The following is a 21,654-nucleotide window of genomic DNA, read 5'->3' on the forward strand; positions in this document are numbered from 1 at the left end:
TAATTGTTACTGCATTAAATCTATAAATTTACTTGAGATGCAGTATGTTTTTTTTAAATGTCTTTAATCTAACAAATCAAAAGTAGAATTCTTTTACCAGTGTTCTCTTCTAGTCTTCTTTTACTAATGTTCTCAATTTGTGATGGGCTCCCCTTTAACATTTATATGTGTGTATATATATATACATCCATATATATATAATTACAATAACATTTTTAGTGTGTGATGGTGCAGAACTATAAAAATACTTTATTATATTTCACAACAAAATTAATGTGCAATGGTTGACACACTAGTATAGCGTAATACATTTATAGTTTAAAACTTTGATGTCATGTTGCTTTCTAGGCTTAATTTACCTTGTCCTGCCTCCTATTGGTTGCTTCTGTTCCTGGTTATGTATTCTGGAAGTTTTAGAATTTTCTTTGGCTAATAAATGTAGATCATAGATGGATCGGGATCTTTGAGAGTAATCTTTAGCATTTTATTCTGTCATCTGTTCATTTAATCACAATATCAAGTGAAGGGAAGGTTACAGATAGTTCAGAGCCTGATTGTAAATCCCTATTTAGTTTTATTACTACCCTTTCCTGTTAATAGAGCATATGTTATTAGAGCAGAGAATTTGAGTTGAGTTGTGTTATGGTGGATGATATTGCTTTCCTCCACCGTCTTAGATGAGATGTCCACCTCTGCACCATGTGCAGCACAGGGCTTTGAGGCTCTTTCCTAAAGAGTCAGTCCTGATGGGTGGAGACCCTCTGTTTACCATCCTGTTCACTCATGTAGCCTTCACTCTGTAAGGTTGAGATGAGGGGTCTGGATACTAAGTCTTTAGCTGTTTTGCAACATGCTTGCCAGCAGTCTCTGCTCCTGCAATCACCGTACTCATGCTGCCCCATGGGGAGAGCCAACAGCTCTTACTGATGGGCTAGAGGTACCCTCTGAGGACAAGAGGGCTTGCAGTCCTTGCTAACAACAATATTAAGACATGTTGAAAGCAACCACTATGACCATGCTGACTGTACTTCCTCCTGGATCTAGGAAGGCTGCTCTTGCTAGGGGTGTGTTTCTCTTTTGAGTCTGCAAACATGGTTGCAGTCATATGCACAGCACCAGTGGTGGTGCCTGTTGTTACAACTGCTCCTTTTATCAGGCCCTGTAGGCTTTGTAACTGCAGAATTATGTGAACTCTTAAATGAAGTATAAGTGGGAGGCATGATGAATTCATTCCTCCCCAGCATAATCATAATAGGTGGACCCAAACACTTCAGGGTTTATGTGAAGGCTCCTGATGCTCACTTGATCTTGATTGCTTCCATAGGAATAGGTAGCATTTGCCTAGGGAAAGACAAGTAAAATAAAGTGAGACCAGAAAGACTGCTCCTTTCTATTCCTATAGCTAAACAACAAGAGCTTATAATAAGAATTTTGAGCTCTCAAGTCCACTCTCCCATTTCATGCAACAGTGCCCCCTACAGTATCTCCACAGTGACCACAATGATCATTCCAGTTTGCTTGGACAGTTTGTGTCAGTGAGAACACTTATTAAAATACACTTTGGTTAGTATTTCTGCTGGTCAGGTAGTATGTGCTTTAATATTTTGATAGCTCCTAGCAAATTGTGCACATCTCACTGTCACTGATGTATACAAAAATCAGTACAAGGCAGTCACGGGGAGACATACATTCTGCAACATGTCAGCTTAGCTGGGTTGGAGTATGTTCAAGAATAGATTGGATGATGAAATTAGAATACTCCCTAACACCATATACAAAAATAAACTCAAAATGGATTAAAGACCTAAATATAAGGCCAGACACTATCAAACTCTTAGAGGAAAACATAGGCAGAACACTCTATGACATAAATCACAGCAAGATCCTTTTTGACCCACCTCCTAGAGAAATGGAAATAAAAACAAAAATAAACAAATGGCACCTAATGAAACTTAAAAGCTTTTGCACAGCAAAGGAAACCATAAACAAGACGAAAAGACAACCCTCAGAATGGGAGAAAATATTTGCAAACGAGGCAACTGACAAAGGATTAATCTCCAAAATATATAAACAGCTCTTGCAGCTCAATATTAAAAAAACAAACAACCCAATCCAAAAATGGGCAGAAGACCTAAATAGACATTTCTCCAAAGAAGACATACAGATGGCCAAGAGGCACATGGAAAGCTGCTCAACATCACTAATTATTAGAGAAATGCAAATCAAAACTACAACGAGGTATCACCTCACACCAGTCAGAATGGCCATCATCAAAAAATCTACAAACAATAAATGCTGAAGGGGGTGTGGAGAAAAGGGAACCCTCTGGCACTGTTGGTGGGAATGTAAATTGATACAGCCACTATGGAGAACAGTATGGAGTTTCCTTAAACTAAAAATAGAACTACCATATGACCCAGCAATCCCACTACTGGGCATATACCCAGAGAAAACCATAACTCAAAAAGACACATGCATCCCAATGTTCATTGCAGCACTATTTACAATAGCCAGGACATGGAAGCAACCTAAATGTCCATCAACAGATGAATTGATAAAGAAGAGGTGGTACATATATACAATGGAATATCACTCAACCATAAAAAGGAACAAAACTGTGTCATTTGCAGAGATGTGGATGGACCTAGAGAGACTGTCATACAGACTGAAGTAAGTCAGAAAGAAAAATATCGTATATTAATGTGATATCTATCTATCTATCTATCTATCTATCTATCTATCTATCTATATATGGAACCTAGAAAAATGGTATAGATGATCTTATTTGCAAAGCAGAAATAGAGACAGATGTAGAGAACAAATGTATGGATACCAAGGGGGAAGGGGGGGGTGGGATGAATTGGGAGATTGGGATTGACATATATACACTATTATGTATTAAATAGATAACTAATGAGAACCTACTGTACAGCACAGGGAACTCTACTCGGTGCTCTGTGGTGACCTAAATGGGAAGGAAATCCAAAAAAGAGGGGATATATGTATATGTGTGGCTGATGCACTTTACTGTACAGAGAAACTGACACAGCAGTGTAAAGCAACTATACTACAATAAAAAAATGAGAAAAGCAAGAGAAACATAAAAAAAAGAATAGATTGGATGGTCAGGATGCTGCAGATGGCAATACAATATTGGATATGAAATTAAGGGTTGCCGACAGCTAAGGAATCTCTGAAATACAGCCTTGGAGAAGTACTAGGAACCTCCTCAGTGGGCCATGGCCTCCAAATGAGGCTCATTTGGCCCTGAGTCCTTCCAAAAATCCATGTATTTTCCAGGTGAGCCTGTGTACCAAAGCCTCTGCAGGACCTTTAGCTGTTCTCCCTAAGCACCTTGGCCTCGTCTTTTAGAGATTGCAGAGTGCTTACCACTGGGCACTTACTCTCTTCCTCAAACCCAGTTATGTCCAGAGTGTCCCTAGCTGGAATGACCTGGGTGCTGCTGTAAGCCTCCACTGGTGGTCTCAGGATGTAAATGAGGTTTTCCCACTGAATAAAAAGATCTCTTGTATCTGAAGGGGGACACAGCTGAAGGTAGAAAGAGCGGCTAGTGGCAAGCTTCAGGCGGAGCTGTTGTTTTTTTACTGTTATGGATGGATATCTTTACAAACTTCAAGGGAAGCAGCCTGGTTAGCTCTAAGATCTGTGAAGGCTTTTTACCTCTTTCCTGGGTGGCAGGGCCGTATCTGTTATAGTCATCACAGATAGCAGCTGGTCGGGCCAGCAGCATGACATCAGGCAGTGTGAGGCGGGGGCTGGTACGAACGATGCCCACAGTCACCATTCGGGCCCGGTTGTGCACATCAATCACTTCTCCTTTTCTGCTGACCTGTATAAAGTCACTCTCAAACACTGGTGCATAGTGGAATATAGGGTACTCCCCTTGTACAGTTGTCGCTGCAGTTTCCCCATGGAGGTATTAAACATGCTCATTGCAAGGCTGCCTTCGGCTTTGTAGTATGGTAATGTATATTGGCTGTTCATCGCTATCTTTTATCAAGACAGCCCCTAGAGGCTCCTCCACACCTTCCTTACCACACCTTGCAGGACGTCCTGTTTCCCTGGTCTCTCTGGCAGGTGGGCTAGCAGTGGTCTTCTGCAGGCTTTGTCTCTGAGTGACTGAGGACAGGGTGGGGGAGCTGATTACTGACTGCTCAGTGCTAGAGACAGTTGCTCCTGGACCTGACTGTGCCCTGCCTAGAGCATGGAGATGTCAGGGCATGCAGAGGCCAGGGCCGCAGTAGATGTCAGGGTGCACAGATGTCGATGTGCACAGATATTGGTATTCAGTCGTAATTCCACTGCACCTCTCCTCCAGAAACTGTAGCTTCCAACTAGGCCTAAACCCCTCACAAGGCCACACTGCCACAGATCAGCAGACCACCCCTCTTCCCATGGGCACATCTAAGGATCTTAATACATACTGACAAATTGGTTTCTCAAAGGGTTAGACAAACTTGCTGTTAGGTATGAGTTAAAATATGCATACTGTCTTATCCAGCACTTCTGACTGCAGACAGTTAGAATTAATTGTAGACAGTTTATCTTAAAGAGAATTGGACAAGGTGGTAAACAAGCCGGATGTACAGAATGTTTATCAAGGTTTATTGTATCAAAAAATATCATAAACAGGATTAATATCTTACAGTGGGGATTTGGTTAAATAAATTATGGAGCATTCTATGAAAGAATACTCTGAAACCATAAGAATGATTATGTAGTTCCCTATTTATTGAAATGAAAAGATATACCTGATTTTTTTTTTTTTAAGAAAAAGAGCAAAACAAACATTTCAAACTAGCTTTATACTTGTGGTCCAATTTATGTAAAATCGTCTGTGTGTGTGTGTTTGGGTATGAAAGTATAATATGTTCAGTGAAATGTTTAAAGTACTTATTTCTGGATGGTGTAATTTTTATTTTCTTTATACTTTCTATTTTTTTATTAGGATAATTATTATTTCTATTAACAGGAAGAGTAAAGCTATTTTTATTAACAATATCTATTTTTACAGCCATCAAAAATTTTATGTTTTGGCACACCCTCAAAATGCTGAGATTTTCCCTAGACATCTGTACCCTGACTATATGGTGAAAAGAGCCTCAAACATCACATTTATGCTCTATTCTTTACTTATTATCAAATTGGCCTACTAAAAAAAGTTCTGAGAAATTTTGCCAGCTATTATAAATATTATAAATTCAGTAAGATTAAAATATCTTTATTGGCATGACAATATACATAGCACGCACATATGTACACACATAAAGCCATAGTTTTTGAGTCTTCAGTTTGTTCTATAAGTAAAAATGAACGTTTTCTTCCCTTCATATTGAAGTATCTGGTTATTTCTGGTAATATGAATATTTTATTCTTTATTTATTGAGAGGCCTAGTCACATATCAATAGCAATTCTTACTGGCCTGTCCAAAGTCTTTATATTTTGATTTCCACTTCATGTCTACATTATTTATAATTAGCAAAGAGAATAAGCCTAACATACGTTTACTAATCAAACTAACCTTTCAAATGTATTCAAGAGGTTCTGGTATTTGTTGAAAGGAATAGGTACCACTGGATACAGTATAATTTAATTTAGGTGCTTTTTAAAAAATAAAGTGAAGATATAATGATTTTCTTAAAAGCACTTTTATGCTGTGCACATATGTTACAAGATATTTATCTTAGGCTTCCACTAGACCACTGAGCTAATTGCCTTGTCTCCAGGGAAACCAGAAGCTATATTACTTGTAGGGCCTAAGGACTTTCAGGATTTTTTCCTAACCAGTCATTAGACCAACAACAGTAGAACCTCTCTTACTTGGCCTGATAACTATCACGTGTAGTATTCTGGCAAATATGTCTATTTTCATGAGTCTGATGAATTTTATCTGAAATTCCTCTAGGTATTTAGAAAACTATCTTAATATTTGCTTCAATACTTAAGAAGCTCAGATGGCTAAATAAAAAATCTACCTGGAACTGAGATTAATAAATTCTTGGGAGACTAACCTAAGAAAACATTGGTACGATTTATGTCAGAGAATGTTTTGCCTATGCTCTCTTCTAGGAGTTTTATGGTGTCATGTCTTACATTTAAGTCTTTAAGCCATTTTGAGTTTATTTTTGTGCATGGTATGAGGGTGTGTTCTAGCTTCATTGATTTACATGCAGCTGTCCAACTTTCCAAGCACCACTTGCTGAAGAGACTGTCTTTTTCCCATTTTATATTCTTGCCTCCTTTGTCAAGGATTAATTGACCATAGGTGTGTGGGTTTATTTTTGGGCTCTCTATTCTGTTGCATTGATCCGTATGCCTGTTTCTGTACCAAAAGATAACATGCACCCCCATGTTCACAGCAGCACTGTTCACAATAGCCAAAACATGAAAACAACTTAAATGTCCATCAACAGATGAATGGATAAAGAAGTTGTGGTTGTATACATATATACAATACTGTTCAGCCATAAAAAAGAATGAAATAATGTCATATGCAGCAACATGGATACAACTGGAGATTATCATACTAAGTGAAGTAAGTCAGAAAGAGAAAGACAAATACCATATGATATCACTTATATGTGTAATCTAAAATATGACACAGATGAACCTATCTGCAAAACTGAAACAGACTCATAGACAAAGGGAACAGACTTGTGGTTGCCAAGGGGAAGGGGGGAGGGAGAGGGATGGACTGGGAGTTTGGGGTTGGTAGATACAAACTATGACATTTAGAATGGGTAAACAATAAGGTCCTACTGTATAGCACAGGGAACTATATTCAATATCCTGTGATAAACCATAATGGAAAAGAATATGAAAAAAGAATGTCTATGTGTGTATAACTTTGCTGCACGGCAGAGATTGGCACAACACTGTAAATCAACTATAACTTCAATAAAAATTTTTTTTAAATAAGTTATTTTTATGTAAATGCAGCAGCTCTTAGCTTTTCATAGTTAGTCATTAGACATTCTTAAAATAAATTTATGTTCCTTCTCCTCTACATAAGAGTTTGTGACACTGGGTAAATTATTTAACCTCCCTGGGCCTTATATTTGTCATCCTTGAAATTGAGATGATACTTTAGGTATCTTTCAACTCCAGAATAGTTACGGTTTTGGATAGGGGTTTAACTTTTCCCCCGTAATAAAACTACTACATACTTTGGAAATATTCCAAACAAAAATAATAAGTTAAGGAATTATTCAGATATTAACAGCTCTGGGAATTTGTGGTGCAATACATAATCTTATTCTGTTGCTGAATTTCTTCTTGCCAAAACTTTTAAAAGAACCAACATTTGAAATATGGAAATGACAAAAATGTTAGTTCAGTAAGATGAGCATTCAGTGGGGGCAGTGCTTAAAACTATGTAAGTGAAAATATGGGTTAAACATTTTAAACAGAATTCAGTTAATAATGGACATGGCTGTAGTAAGCAGATTAATTCCCTCCAAAGATGCCCATATTCTAATCTTTACAACTTGTGAATATGTGACCTTACATGGCAAAGGGACTTTGCAGATATGATTAAGTTAAGGATCCTGAGGTGGGGAGATACCCTGGATTATCCAGGTGGACCCAGTGTGAGCCCAACGGTCCTTATGGTGATCCAGTGGGTAAGACTCTGCGCTCCCAATGCAGGGGGCCAGGGTTTGATCCCTGCTTGGGGAACTAGATCCTGCATGCGTGCCGCAATTAAGAAGTCCACATGCTGCACTAAGAAGCTCGCATGCCACAACTAAGAAGCCCACATGCCACAACTAAGAAGTCCTCATGCTGCAACTAAAGATCCCACCTGCTGCAATGAAGATCCCGTGTGCCACAACAAAGACCCAGTGCAGCCAAAATAAATAAGTACATAAGTAAGTAAATAAATATTTAAAAAAGAAAAGGGATAGAGGGTCAAAGTCAGAGAAGGATATGTGATGATGGATACAGAGGTTGAAGTGATGTGGCCATGAACCAAGGAATGCAGTTGGCTGAAAAGTAGGAAATGCATTCTCCTCTAGAGGAACCAGCCCCACCAATACCTTGATTTTAGCCCTGTGAGAATCATTTTGGACTTTTGACATTCAGAACTGTAAGAGAATAAATTTCTTTTGTTTTAAGCTACTGAGTTTGGGATAATTTGTTATAACAGCCCTGGGAAACTAACACACATTTTGGTACCTAGAAGTGGGATGCTGCTGTAACAAATACACTAAAATGTGGAAGTGGCTTTGGAGTTGGGCAGTGGATAGGAGCTGGAATAATTTTGAGTAGCATGATAGAAAAAGCCTAGATTGCCTTGAACATAAATGTGAATATTAAAGATTCTTCCAGTAGGGCTCAGAGGAAGTGATATGGTACAGAAAACCTATTTTGTCTTAGAAAATACCTAAATTGTCATAAACAGCACCATACTCAATGCTGAAAAGCAGAAAGCAGTTCCTTTAAGATCAGGAACAAGACGAGGATGAACACACTTACCACTTTTATTCAGCATAGTTTTAGAAGTCCTAGCCACAAGAATCAGAAAAGAAAAATAAATAAAAGGAATCCAAATTGAAAGGGAAGAAATAAAACTCTCACTGGGAATTCACTTGCAGTCCAGTGGTTAGGACTCTGCACTTTCACTGCCAAGGGCATGGGTTCAATCTCTGGTCGGGGAACTAGGATCCCGCAAGCTGCATGGTGTGGCCTAAAAACAAAATAAAACAAAAACCCCCCACAACAACAACCAACTCTCACTGTTTGCAGATGACATGATACTATATGTAGAAATCCTAAAGTTGCCACCAAAAAACTATTAGATATAATAAATGAATTCAATAAAGTTACATGATAAACAATTGATATACAAAAATATGTTGTTTCTATACACCAACAATGAACTATCAGAGAAATTAAGGAAGCAATCCCATTTAGAATTGCATCAATAAGAATAAAATACCTGGAATAAATCCAACCAAGGAGGTAAAAGACCTGCTGTTCAGAAAACTATAAGCCTCTACTGAAAGAAATTGAAGATGACACAAAATAATGGAAAGATATACTGTGCATATGGACTGGAAGAATTAATATTGTTAAAATAACCACATCTCCAAAGGCAATCGACAGATTCAATGCAATCCCCATCAAAATACCCATGGCATTTTTCACAGAACTAGAACAAATAATTCTAAAATTTTTATGGAAACAAAAGATCCTGAGCAGCCAAAACAATCTTGAGAAAGAACAAAGCTGGAGGTATCATGCTCCCTCATTTCAAACTATACTACAAAGCTATAGTAATCAAAATAATATGGTACTTGTGCAAAAACAGACACACAGATCAATAGAACGAAATAGAGATCCCAGAAATAAACCCACACTTATATGATCAATTAATCTCTGACAAATGAGGCAAGAACATACAATGGGGAAAAGACAGCCTCTTCAATAAATGGTGCTGGGAAAACTGGACAGCTACATGTAAAAGAATCAAACTGGACTACTTTCTCACACCATATACAAAAAAAAACCTCAAAATAGATTAAAGACGTAAATATAAGACCTGAAACCATAAAACTGCTCCAAGAAAACATAGGCAGTATGCTCTTTGATATCAGTCTTAGCAATATTTTTTTGGTTATGTCTCCTCAGGCAAGGGAGGTAAAAGCAAAGATAAACAAATGGGACTACATCGAACTAAAAAGCTTTTGCACAGTGAGCTAAACTATCAACAAAAGAAAACAGCCTACTGAATGGGAGAAAATATTTGCAAATGGTATATCCAATAAGGGGTTAATATACAAAATATACAAATAACTCATTCAACTCAACATCAAAACAAACAACTTGATTAAAAAGTAGAGGATCTGAATAGACATTTTTCCAAAGAAGGCATACAGATAGTCAACAGACACATGAAAAGATGCTGAACGTCACTAGTGGTCAGGGATATGCAAATCAAAACCGCAAAGAGATATCACCTCACACCTGTCAGGATGGCTGTTATCAAAGACAACAACAACAACAACAACAACAAAAAAACCAAATAACCAGTGTTGGCCAGGATGTAGAGACAAGGGAACCCTCCTGCACAGATGATGGGAATGTAAACTATTGTCGCTGCTATGGAAAATAGTATGGCAGTCTCTCCAAAAATTAAAAATAGAACTAGCAGACAATCCAGCAAATCTACTCCTGGGTATTTATCTGAAGAAAATGAAAACAGTAGTTTGAAAAGATATATGCACCCTTATGTTCATTGCAGCATTATTTATAATAGCCAACATATGGAAGCAGCCTAAGTGACTATCAATGGATGAATGGATAAGAAGGTGTGGTATATACATACACAATGGAATATTACTCAGCCGTAAAAAGAAATCTTGCTGTTTGTGACACCATGGATGGACCTAGAGGGTATTATGCTAAGAAAAATGTCAGGCAAAGAAAGATAAATACCATTGAATGTAAATGAATAAGAAAATATAAACAGATTCATAGATATAGAGAACAAACTGGCAGTTTCCAGAAAGGAGGGGGTGAAGGGATGAGTGAAATAGGAAGAGAGATTAAGAAGTACAATCTTCCAGTTATAAGTCATGGGGTTGTAATGTGCATCATAGGAAATATAGTCAATAACACTAATAAATTTGTATGGTGTTAGGTGGTAACGACTTATTGTGGTGATTGTTTTGTAATACATAAAAATATTGAATCACTATGTCATACAGCTGAAACTAATATAATGTAAGTCAATTATACTTCAATAAAAATACTTTATTGCTAAAAACTGTCCATCATCTGATCTGAGCCTTCAGAGAGTTATAATCTTTTTGCTGGTGGAGGATTTTGCCTCGATGTCAATGGCTGCTGACTCCATCAGGGTGGTATTTGCCGCAGGTTGGGGTGGCCGTGCCAATTTCTTAACAGACGATCATAATGGAGTTCGCTGCATCAACTGACTCTTCCTTTCGTGAATGATTTCCCTATAGCATGCAAGGAGGTTTGATAGCATTTTACCCACAGTAAAACTTCTTTCAGAATTGGAGTCAGTCCTCTCAAACCCTGCAGCTGCTCTATCAACTAATAAGTTTATGTAATATTTGAAATCCTGTTGTCATTTTAATAATCTTTACAGCATCTTCACCAGGAGTAGATTCCATCTCAAGAAACCACTCTCGGGCTTCCCTGGTGGCGCAGTGGTTGAGAGTCTGCCTGCCAATGCAGGGCACACGGGTTCGAGCCCTGGTCTGGGAAGATCCCACATGCCATGGAGCAACTAGGCCTGTGAGCCACAACTACTGAGCCTGTGCGTCTGGAGCTTGTGCTCCGCAACAAGAGAGGCCGCGATAGTGAGAGGCCCGCGCACCGTGATGAAGTGGCCCCCACTTGCCGCAACTAGCGAAAGGCCTTGCACAGAAACGAAGACCCAACACAGCCAAAAAAAAAATAAATAAATGAATTAAAAAAAAAAAAAAAAAGAAACCACTCTCTTTGCTCATTCGTAAGAAGCATCTCCTCATCCATTAAAATTTTATCCTGAGACTGTAACAATTCAGTCACATCTTCAGGCTCCATTCCTAATTCTTGTTCTCTTGCAGTTTCTACCACATCTGCAGTTACTTCCTCCACTGAAGTCTTAAACTCCTCAAAAGTCATTCATGAGGATTGAAATCAACTTCTTCCAAACTCTTGTTAATGTTGATATTTTGACCTCTTCCCATGAATCATAAATGTTCTTAGTGGCATCTAGAATGGTGAATCCTTTCCTGAAGGTTTTCAATTGACTGCCCAGATGCATCAGAGGAATCATAATCTATGACAGCTTAGCCTTACAAATGTATTTCTTAAATCATAATACTTGAAAGTCAAAATGACTCCTTGATCCATGGGCTGCAGAATAAATGTTGTGTTAGCAGGCATGAAATCAACATGAATCTTGTACATCTCTGTCGGAGCTCATGGGTGATCAGGTGCTTGTCAGTGAGCAGTAATATCTTGAAAAGAACTTGTTTTTTTTTTCTGAATAGTATCAACAGTGGACTTAAAATATTCAGTAAACCATGTTGTAAGCAGATGGACTGTCATCCAGGCTTTGTTTTTCCATTTTTAGAGCACAGACAGAGTAGATTTAGCATAATTCTTTAGGGCCCTAGGATTTTGAGAATGGTAAATGAGCATTGGCTTCAACTTGAAGTCACCAGCTGCATTAGCTCCTAACATGAGAGTCAGCCTGTCCTTTGGTGCTTTGAAGCCAGGCATTGACTTCTCTCTACCTATGAAAGTCCTAGATGGCATCTTCTTCCAATATAAGGCTGTTTCTCTAAATCGAAAATCTGTTGTTTAGTATAGCTACCTTTATTAATTATCTTAGCTAGATCTTCCGAATAACTTGATGCAGCTTCTGCATCAACACTTGCTTCTTCACCTTACACTTTTCTATTTTGGAGACAGCTTCTTTCCCTAAACTGCATGAACCAATTTCTGCTAGCCTCAAACTTTTCTTTGCAGTTTACTCATCTCTCTCGGCCTTCATAGCATTGAAGAGAGTTAGGGACTTGCTCTGGATTAGGTTTTGGCTTAAGGAAATGTTGTGGCTGGTTTAATCTTCTATCCAGACCACTGAAACTCTCTATATCATCAATAAGGCTGTTTCACTTTCTCATCATTTGTGTGTGCACTTTAAATTTTCTTCAAGGGCTTTTCCTTGGCATTCACAACTTGGCTGATTGTTTGGCGCAAGAGCCCTAGCTTTTGGACTGTCTCAGCGTTCAGGATGTCTTCCTCACTAAGCTTAATTGTTTCTAGGCTTTGATTTAAAGTGAGATAACATGAGACTCTTCCTTTCACTTGAACACTTACAGGCCACTGTAGGGTTGTTAATTGGCATCATTTCAATATTGTTGTGTCATGGAAAAAGGAGGCCTGAGGAGAGGAAGAGAAAGGCTGGTTGGTGGAGCAGTCGGAACACACATTTATCGATTGTTTTCCTTTTTACTTGGGCACTGTTCATGGAGCCCCCAAACAATTACAATAGTAACATCAAAGATCACTGATCACAGGTCACCACAATATAATAATAATGAAAAAGTTTGAAATATTGTGAATTATCAAAATGTGACATGGAGACATGAAGTGAGCGAATGCTTTGGAACAAAGGCAATTATAGACTTGTTCAATGCAGGGTTGCCAGAAACTTTCAATTTGTACAAAATCTGTGAAGCACAGTTATGTGCATCGCAATAAAATGAGGTATGTCTGTAAATGTATAATAATGTAAACGTATAATGTGTATAAGTAAGTATATATGCATATATATATGTGGTGTGTATTTTTAAATCTATAATTTTTTTTGTTTGTTTGGTTTTTTTTTGTTTTTGTTTTTTTTTTAAACATCTTTATTGAAGTATAATTGCTTTACAATGGTGTGTTAGCTTCTTTATACCAAAGTGAATCAGTTATACATATACATATGTTCCCATATCTCTTCCCTCTTGCATCTCCCTCCCTCCCACCCTCCCTATCCCACCCCTCTAGGTGGTCACAAAGCACCGAGCTGATCTCCCTGTGCTATGCGGCTGCTTCCCACTAGCTATCTATTTTACATTTGGTAGTGTATATATGTCCATGACACTCTCTCACCCTGTCACATCTCACCCCTCCCCCTCCCCATATCCTCAAGTCCATTCTCTAGTAGGTCTGTGTCTTTATTCCCGTCTTGCCACTAGGTTCTTCATGACCTTTTTTTTTCCCCTTAGATTCCATACATATGTGTTAGCATACTGTATTTCTTTTTCTCTTTCTGACTTACTTCATTCTGTATGACAGACTCTAACTCCATCCACCTCATTACAAACACCTCCATTTCATTTCTTTTTATGGCTGAGTAATATTCCATTGTATATATGTGCCACATCTTCTTTATCCATTCATCCGATGATGGACACCTAGGTTGCTTCCATGTCCTGGCTATTGTAAACAGAGCTGCAATGAATATTTTGGTACATGACTCTTTCTGAATTATGGTTAAATCTATAATTTATCCTGGGTTCCTTCCCGCTCCCAAATTAATGATCAATTGTACCATCATCATTCCTTGAATAGTCCAGCCTTTCTCCATTGATTTTTTTTTTTTTGGCTGCGTTGGGTCTTCGTTGCTGCACGCGGGCTTTCTCTCTAGTTGTGGCGAGCAGGGGCTATTCTTCGTTGTGGTGCTCAGGCTTCTCATTGCGGTGGCTTCTCTTGTGGAGCACGGGCTCTAGGCGCAGGGGCTTCAGTAGTTGTGGCATGCAGGCTCAGTAGTTGTGGCTTGCAGGCTCTAGAGTGCAGGCTCAGTAGCTGTGGCGTATGGGCTTAGTTGCTCCGCGGCATGTGGGATCTTCCCGGACCAGGGCTCGAACCCGTGTCCCTTGCATTGGCAGGTGGATTCTTAACCACTGCGCCACCAGAGAAGTCCCTCTCTATTGATTTTAAATGTTACATTTGCATACATTTCCCTGTTGAACTTAAAAAAAATTGTGGTTAAATACACATTTAATATAGTAACCATTTTAAAGTATACCACCACTCTACTTTCTATCTCTTGATTTTGACTACTCTACCTCATTTAAGTGGGATCATATCAGTATTTGTCTTTTTGTGACTGGCTGTTTTACTTAGCATAATGTCCTCAAGGTTTATCCACATTATAGCATGTTTTAGAATTTCCTTCCTTTTTAAAGCTGAGTAATATTCCATTGTATCTATGTACCACATTTTGTTATCCATTCATCCATTGATGGATTCTTGGGTGGTTTCCACCTTTTGGGTCTTGTGAATAATGCTTCTGTGAATATGGATGTGCAAATACCTCTTTGAGATCCTACTTTCAGTTCTTCGGATAAATACCCAGTAGTGAAATTTCTGAATCATACGGACATTCTAGTTTCAATTTTTTGAGGAACCACCATACCGTTTTCTATAGTTCCCCACATCATTCATTTCCACCAGCAATGCACAAGTGTTCCAATTTCTCCACATCCTCATCAACACTTGTTATTTTCTGTTTGTTTTTTTTTTGATAGTAGCTATTCTAATGGGCTTCAGGTGACATTTCATTGTAATGTTAATTTGCATTTCTCTAACAATTAAGTGATGTTGAGCATATTTTCATATGCTTGTTGGTCATTTGTATATCTTCTTTGGAGAATGTCTATTCAAGTCCTGTATCCATTTAAAAAATTTGATTATTTTATTGTTCTCTTTTTTTTTTTTAACATCTTTATTGGACTATAATTGCTTTACAATGGTTTGTTAGTTTCTGCTGTATAACAAAGTGAATCAGCTATACGTATTCATATATCCCCATATCTCCTCCCTCTTGCATCTCCCTCCCACCCTCCCTATCCCACCCCTCTAGGTGGTCACAAAGCACCGAGCTGATCACCCTGTGGTATGCGGCTGCTTTCCACTAGCTATCTGTTTTACATTTGGTAGTGTATATATGTCCATGCCACTCTCTCACTTCATCCCAGCTTACCCTTCCCCCTCCCCACCTCCTCTAGTCCATTCTCTATGTCTGCATCTTTATTCCTGTCCTGCCCCTAGGTTCTTCAGAACCTTTTCTTTTTTTTTTGTTTTTAGATTCCATATATATGTGTTAGTATACGGTATTTGTTTTTCTGTTTCTGACTTACTTCACTCTGTATGACAGACTCTAGGTCCATCCACCTCACTACAGATAACTCAGTTTCATTTCTTTTTATGGCTGAGTAATATTCCATTGTATATATGTGCCACATCTTTATCTATTCATCTGTTGATGGACACTTAGGTTGCTTCCATGTCCTGGCTATTATAAATAGAGCTGCAATGAACATTGTGGTACATGACTCTTTTTGAATTACGGTTTTTTCAGGGTATATGCCCAGTAGTGGGATTGCTGGGTCATATGGTAGTTCTATTTTTAGTTTTTATAGGAACCGCCATACTGTTCTCCATAGTGGCTGTATCAATTTACATTCCCACCAACAGTGCAAGAGGGTTCCCTTTTCTCCACACCCTCTCCAGCATTTATTGTTTGTAGATTTTTTGATGATGGCCATTCTGCCCAGTGTGAGGTGATACTTCATTGTAGTTTTGATTTGCGTTTCTCTAATGATTAGTGACGTTGAGCATCCTTTCATGTGTTTGTTGCAATCTGTATATCTTCTTTGGAGAAATGTCTATTTAGGTCTTCTGCCCATTTTTGGATTGGGTTGTTTGCTTTTTTGATATTGAGCTGCAGGAGCTGCTTGTATATTTTGGAGATTAATCCTTTGTCATTTGCAAATATTTTCTCCCATTCTGAGGGTTGTCTTTTCATCTTGTTTATGGTTTCCTTTGCTGTGCAAAAGTTTTTAAGTTTCATTAGGTCCCATTTGTTTATTTTTGTTTTTATTTCCATTTCTATAGGAGGTGGGTCAAAAGGGATCTTGCTGTGATTTATGTCATAGAGTGTTCTTCCTATGTTTTCCTCTAAGAGTTTTATAGTGTCTGGCCTTACATTTAGGTCTTAATCCATTTTGAGTTTATTTTCATGTATGGTGTTACGGAGTGTTCTAATGTCATTCTTCATATGTAGCTGTCCAGTTTTCCCAGCACCACTTATTGAAGAAACTGTCTTTTCTCCATTGTATATTCTTGCCTCCTTTGTCATAGATTAGGTGACCATATGTGCATGGGTTTATCTCTGGGCTTTCTCTCCTGTTCCATTGATCTGTATTTCTGTTTTTGTGCCAGTATCATACTGTTTGTTTTTTTTTTTTTCAAAATGAAGTTTCTTTTATTTTTTATTATTACACATCCCAATAAAAATATAAATAGTTCCCTGTGCTATATACTAAATCCTTGTTGCTTATCTATTAACATACTGTTTTGATGACTGTAGCTTTGTAGTATAGTCTGAAGTCTGGGAGCCTAATTCCTCCAGCTCCGTTTTTCTTTCTCACGATTGCTTTGGCTATTCGGGGTCTTTTGTGTTTCCATGCAAATTGTAAAATTTGTTTGCTTTAATTCTGTGAAAAAATTCCATTGGTAATTTGGTAGGAATTGTATTGAATCTGTAGATTGCTTTGGGTAGTATAGTCATTTTGACAATATTGATTCTTCCAATCAAAGAACAATGTATCACCTCACACTGGTCAGAATGGCCATCATCAAAAAATCTATGAACCATAAGTGCTAGAGAGGGTGTGGGGAAAAGGGAACCCTCCTACACTGTTGGTAGGAATGTAAATTGGTACAGCCACTAAGGAGAACAGTATGGAGGTTGCTTTAAAAACTAAAAAAGAGCTACCATATGATCCTGCAATCCTACTCCTGGATATACATTGGGAGAAAACCATAATTCGCAATGATACATGCACCCTAGTGTTCATTGCAGCACTATTTACAATAACCTGGACATGGAAGCAACCTAAATGTCTATTGACAGAGGAATGGATAAAGAAGATGTGGTACATATGTACAATGGAATGTCACTCAGCCATAAAAAAGAATGAAATATTGCCATTTGCAGCAATATGGATGGACCTAGAGATTGTCATACTGAGTCAAGTCAGTCAGGCAGAGAAGGACAAATACCATATTATATCGTTTATATGTGGAATCTAAAAAAATGGTACAAATGAACTTATTTACAAAACAGAAATAGAGTCACAGATGTAGTAAACAAACTTATGGTTACCAGGGTGGAAAGCAGGGGTGGGGGCAGGGATAAATTGGGAGATTGGGATTGACATATACACTACTATATATAAAATAGATAAGTAATAAGGACCTGCTGTATAGCACAGGTAACTCTTCTCAATACTCTGTAATGACTTATATGGGAAAAGAATATAAAAAAGAGTGGATATATATATAACTGATTCACTTTGTTATACAGCAGAAACTAGCACAACATTGTAAATCAACTATACTTTAATAAAAATTTTTAAAAAGTTTATGTCTAGGCGTGGGGTTTTAAAAATGTGTCATGGTGCACATAAGTCATCCCTTTTGATATCAAGATTTTGTCCTTCAGTTTTGGGAAATACTTTTCGATTTTTTTCTTTGATTTATTTCTTCCTTCACTTTTATGCTTCTCTTTTTACCTGAGTATTTACTAATTTGGTGTTGAAGTATCTGCATTCATCATTTTTGTCTTTCATTTTTCCTCTCTTTGGTTTTTCATTCTCTACTTTATTTTCCCATTCTTTATTGATTTTTATATTTTAGCATCATATTACTTCCTAAGAGTTTTTTTTTCTTATTTTGAGTGTTTTTTTCTCAAAACATCCTGTTCTGCACTTTTTTTTAAAAAAATTAATTAATTAATTAATTAATTTTTTGCTGCCTTGGATCTTCATTGCTGTGTGCTGGCTTTCTCTAGTTGCAGTGAGCCGGGGCTACTCTTTGTTGTGGTGCGTGGGCTTCTCTTGTTGCAGAGCATAGGCTCTAGGCACGCGGGCTCAGTAGTTGTGGCTCGTGGGCTCTAGAGTGCAGGCTCAGTAGATGTGGTGCATGGGCTTAGTTACTCCACGGCATGTGAGATCTTCCCAGACCAGGGCTTGAACCCATGTCCCCTGCATTGGCAGGCGGATTCTTAACCACTGCGCCACCAGGGATGTCCCCTGTTCCATACTTTTTGGCTATGGATATTTGCTTGTAAGAGCTGTTGTAAGAATGTATTTCAAATCTCATAATATGAGTCATATTGCAGAAAGAATGCTTTTATGCTTAGCAGAGAAGGTAAAGTTGGTAGGCTTCTGGTCAATCAGCTTATAAAGGGAGTAATCATTTGGCTGAGTTAGAGGTGACAAGTGCATGACCACAGAATATTTTTTGACAGAGTGGAACACGTTGCAAGTTTTGAGTTTTTAGTGAGTTTTTAGCTAATTTTTTCAGGATCTTAATTCATTAACATGGTGTTTGAGAATTACCTACAATATAGCTCCTGTTACTCTCACCTCTTGTCATGCTGAAAACTAGAGTAATTGCCAGGAACTGGAACATCTATCAACTTTCCAGATTCTGAGCGTTTCCATAAGTCTTTTTCCAGTACCTGAAATGCTCTTCCTTTTTTCAACATCTATTAACCTACCCATCCGTAGTAGGTACACAACAAATATTTCCTCTCATGCTTTTCAAACCAAACAGATATATGGTGTCTGTATGCAAATTTGGAAAAGGAATAAATGAGAAAATAAATATTTTCTCTTGAAGACCTTCCCTGAGAAAAAAATGATTACAACTGGAAGAATAATAATTCCCTAATTTGGATGTTTTCTCAGAAGGCATGCTTTGTGCCCTCTACCTCATCTCTCACAAGCAGCCTTTAAGATGAAGAAACTGAGGTGCAGAGAAGCTAATTAACTTGTTTATGGTGATATAGTTATGAACTAGCAGAGGTGAATATTCCATCTCAGGTGTATTTGGCCCTACAGCCCAGAGGTCCTCCTTTTTTTTAACTCTTTATCATTCAATCATGCCTTCTAAGAGTACTATTCACATGTACATCTTCAGATGTTTTTTCAACAAAAGCGTGGAAATGGGTTGACCCGGCCCTTCCTCCCTTGGAAAAGGGCATATCTGATTGTGTCAAAGATAACTGCTAAATGTTAATTGATCATCAGTTCTATTAGGAAAAGAATTAGTGACAGTTTCTGATTATTTTAGTGTCTCCAGAAAATTCTATTGTGGCTTATTCTGAGTTTGATCTTAGTTGCAATTAGGAATGGATTCTCTATTTACATTTAGAAATCCATTTCAGATTTCTCTGTTTTTCTCTTTGTTAGTTTAATTGCATGGGTTATTCTTTCATTACTTGCCCTGCCTGATATTTCATTTTTGAATATCTGCGTCTTTAATTTTAAATGTGGTTCCTTTTCATATAATCTGGAAGTACGGATAGGATTTTAAAAAATGGTTAACAGCTTGGTATAATCAAAAGAGTCAGGTAGACCTAAGTTTTAATCTTAGCTTTGCAACTTAGTAGGAATATGCCTTTGGTCAATCAAATAACCTGTCTATACTTTTTTCCTCATTTGTAAAAGAGGGAACTTATACTTACCTTATAGGGTGATATGAAAGTTAGAGAATGTGTTTAAAACACATAGAATAATGCCAGACCCATAGTGGCCTCTCAATAAATGGCAGCCATTATTTTTTGATCCCTTTTAAAAGTATAAACCATTATACCTTTTAAGAAGTCATCCAGTCTCTGCTTCAATATCCCCAGGGATGAAAGCATATTCTGTAAAGTCCCCGCTCTAACAAACACAAGCTGTGGGACCTCAGAAATAAATTAGTTCGAGTCTTTATTTCATCATTCGTAACATGAGGATAATAATATTACCTACATCCTAGTGACATAGTGAGGAATAAATGACATATACTGCTTATATTAAGTACTTGTAATAGTGTATAACACTCAGTAAATGCTCAATAAATGTTAACTAGTAGTAGAAACAGTAAGAGTAGAGCACTTCCTAATAATAATACATCCTGAGTCACCTGCTGTATTGTTTTCCATAGCAAAAGTTGTTCAAATTCTTCCTTATCTGTGATAATTAATCATAATGAAGAATATAATGCAATGTGAATTACTTTTTAACTTGATTTAAAAAGTAATTTTAAATTACAGTATTTCAGCCAGCAACCCACTCTAGCTACCTACCTACCCTTGTAAGCCCTTAATAGATATTTGCTGAATGAATCGTCTATGGCATGGGTCTGCAAACTCTCTCTTGTAAAGGTCAGATAGTGAATATTTTAGGCTTTGATGCCATATGATCTCTGTTGTAATTTATTTAATAAAAACCTTATTTATGAAAATGGGCAGTAGGTTGGATTTTTGCTGAAATTTACTGACCACTGGTCTATGGAATAAAGAAATTAGAACCCTAATACTGATAGTGAAATCCATGTCAGTATGGGTCTACTTGGAAATACTTTCAGGTGAGAAAATGTTTTATCCTGTCCAGAAAAATGGAAACTTAGAGATAAGGCAAAAATGTATTCCCTATAGGTAACAAGTCTCCAAAGTGCCAGTTTCTAAACTTTTAAGCTCAAAGCACAATTTCACAGAGATAATTTTAGATGTTCAACTTAAACACATTTTTCAGCAACTGAAACTACATTACAGTTGGTATAGAACCACTCTGGATTTTTAGAAACTGTATTCTAAATGAGAGGTATACCCTCTGTGGTATGTGAGATGGATACTTCTTCCAAGTGTTAGTGAGCAACTAGTTGGTGCAAAACTATTAATCTATAGAAGTTAAGGCCCAATGCAAATGCTTTTTCCTTCCTAAAGTCTTACTCAGTCCTCCCCTGCTAGAAACAATCTCCTTTTTCTTAATATTCAAATAACTTATTTTTGACATCTGTGGATCTCTCCCATTTAATATTGTCATTTATATAGTTATCTAGTATCTATTCTTTTAGGTTGTAAGCTGCCTGAAGGCAGTGTCTGTGTTTGACAAATGTTTATGCTCCAGCATGCTCTGCCTTATACCTTGCATGCAGCAGGCACTCAGGCCATGCTTATTGAATTCCGAATTTTTCTTTGTATCCTTATAGGGAGATAAGCATTCTCTTATAAAAAGCATTCTCTTTGGCAATCTGAGTTCTAATTCTCTCTTGATCACTTG

The 21,654-nt window shown here is 37.6% G+C and overlaps 2 protein-coding genes across 6 annotated transcripts in view; one reads left to right on the forward strand and one right to left on the reverse strand.

Moving 5' to 3' along the window:
- Window positions 1-21,654, forward strand: part of ANKS1B (ankyrin repeat and sterile alpha motif domain containing 1B) — a 1,182,139-nt gene that overhangs the window by 340,695 nt on the left and 819,790 nt on the right. The gene's annotated exons all lie outside the window — the stretch shown is intronic.
- Window positions 3,334-4,005, reverse strand: GARIN6 (golgi associated RAB2 interactor family member 6). Its single transcript, XM_061205956.1, is given in 3 exon segments — window positions 3,334-3,603; window positions 3,605-3,906; window positions 3,909-4,005. Coding segments are annotated over 3 exon segments (669 nt in total).

This window comes from Eubalaena glacialis, chromosome 11 (assembly GCF_028564815.1).
Source record: "Eubalaena glacialis isolate mEubGla1 chromosome 11, mEubGla1.1.hap2.+ XY, whole genome shotgun sequence".
Lineage (NCBI taxonomy): Eukaryota > Metazoa > Chordata > Mammalia > Artiodactyla > Balaenidae > Eubalaena > Eubalaena glacialis.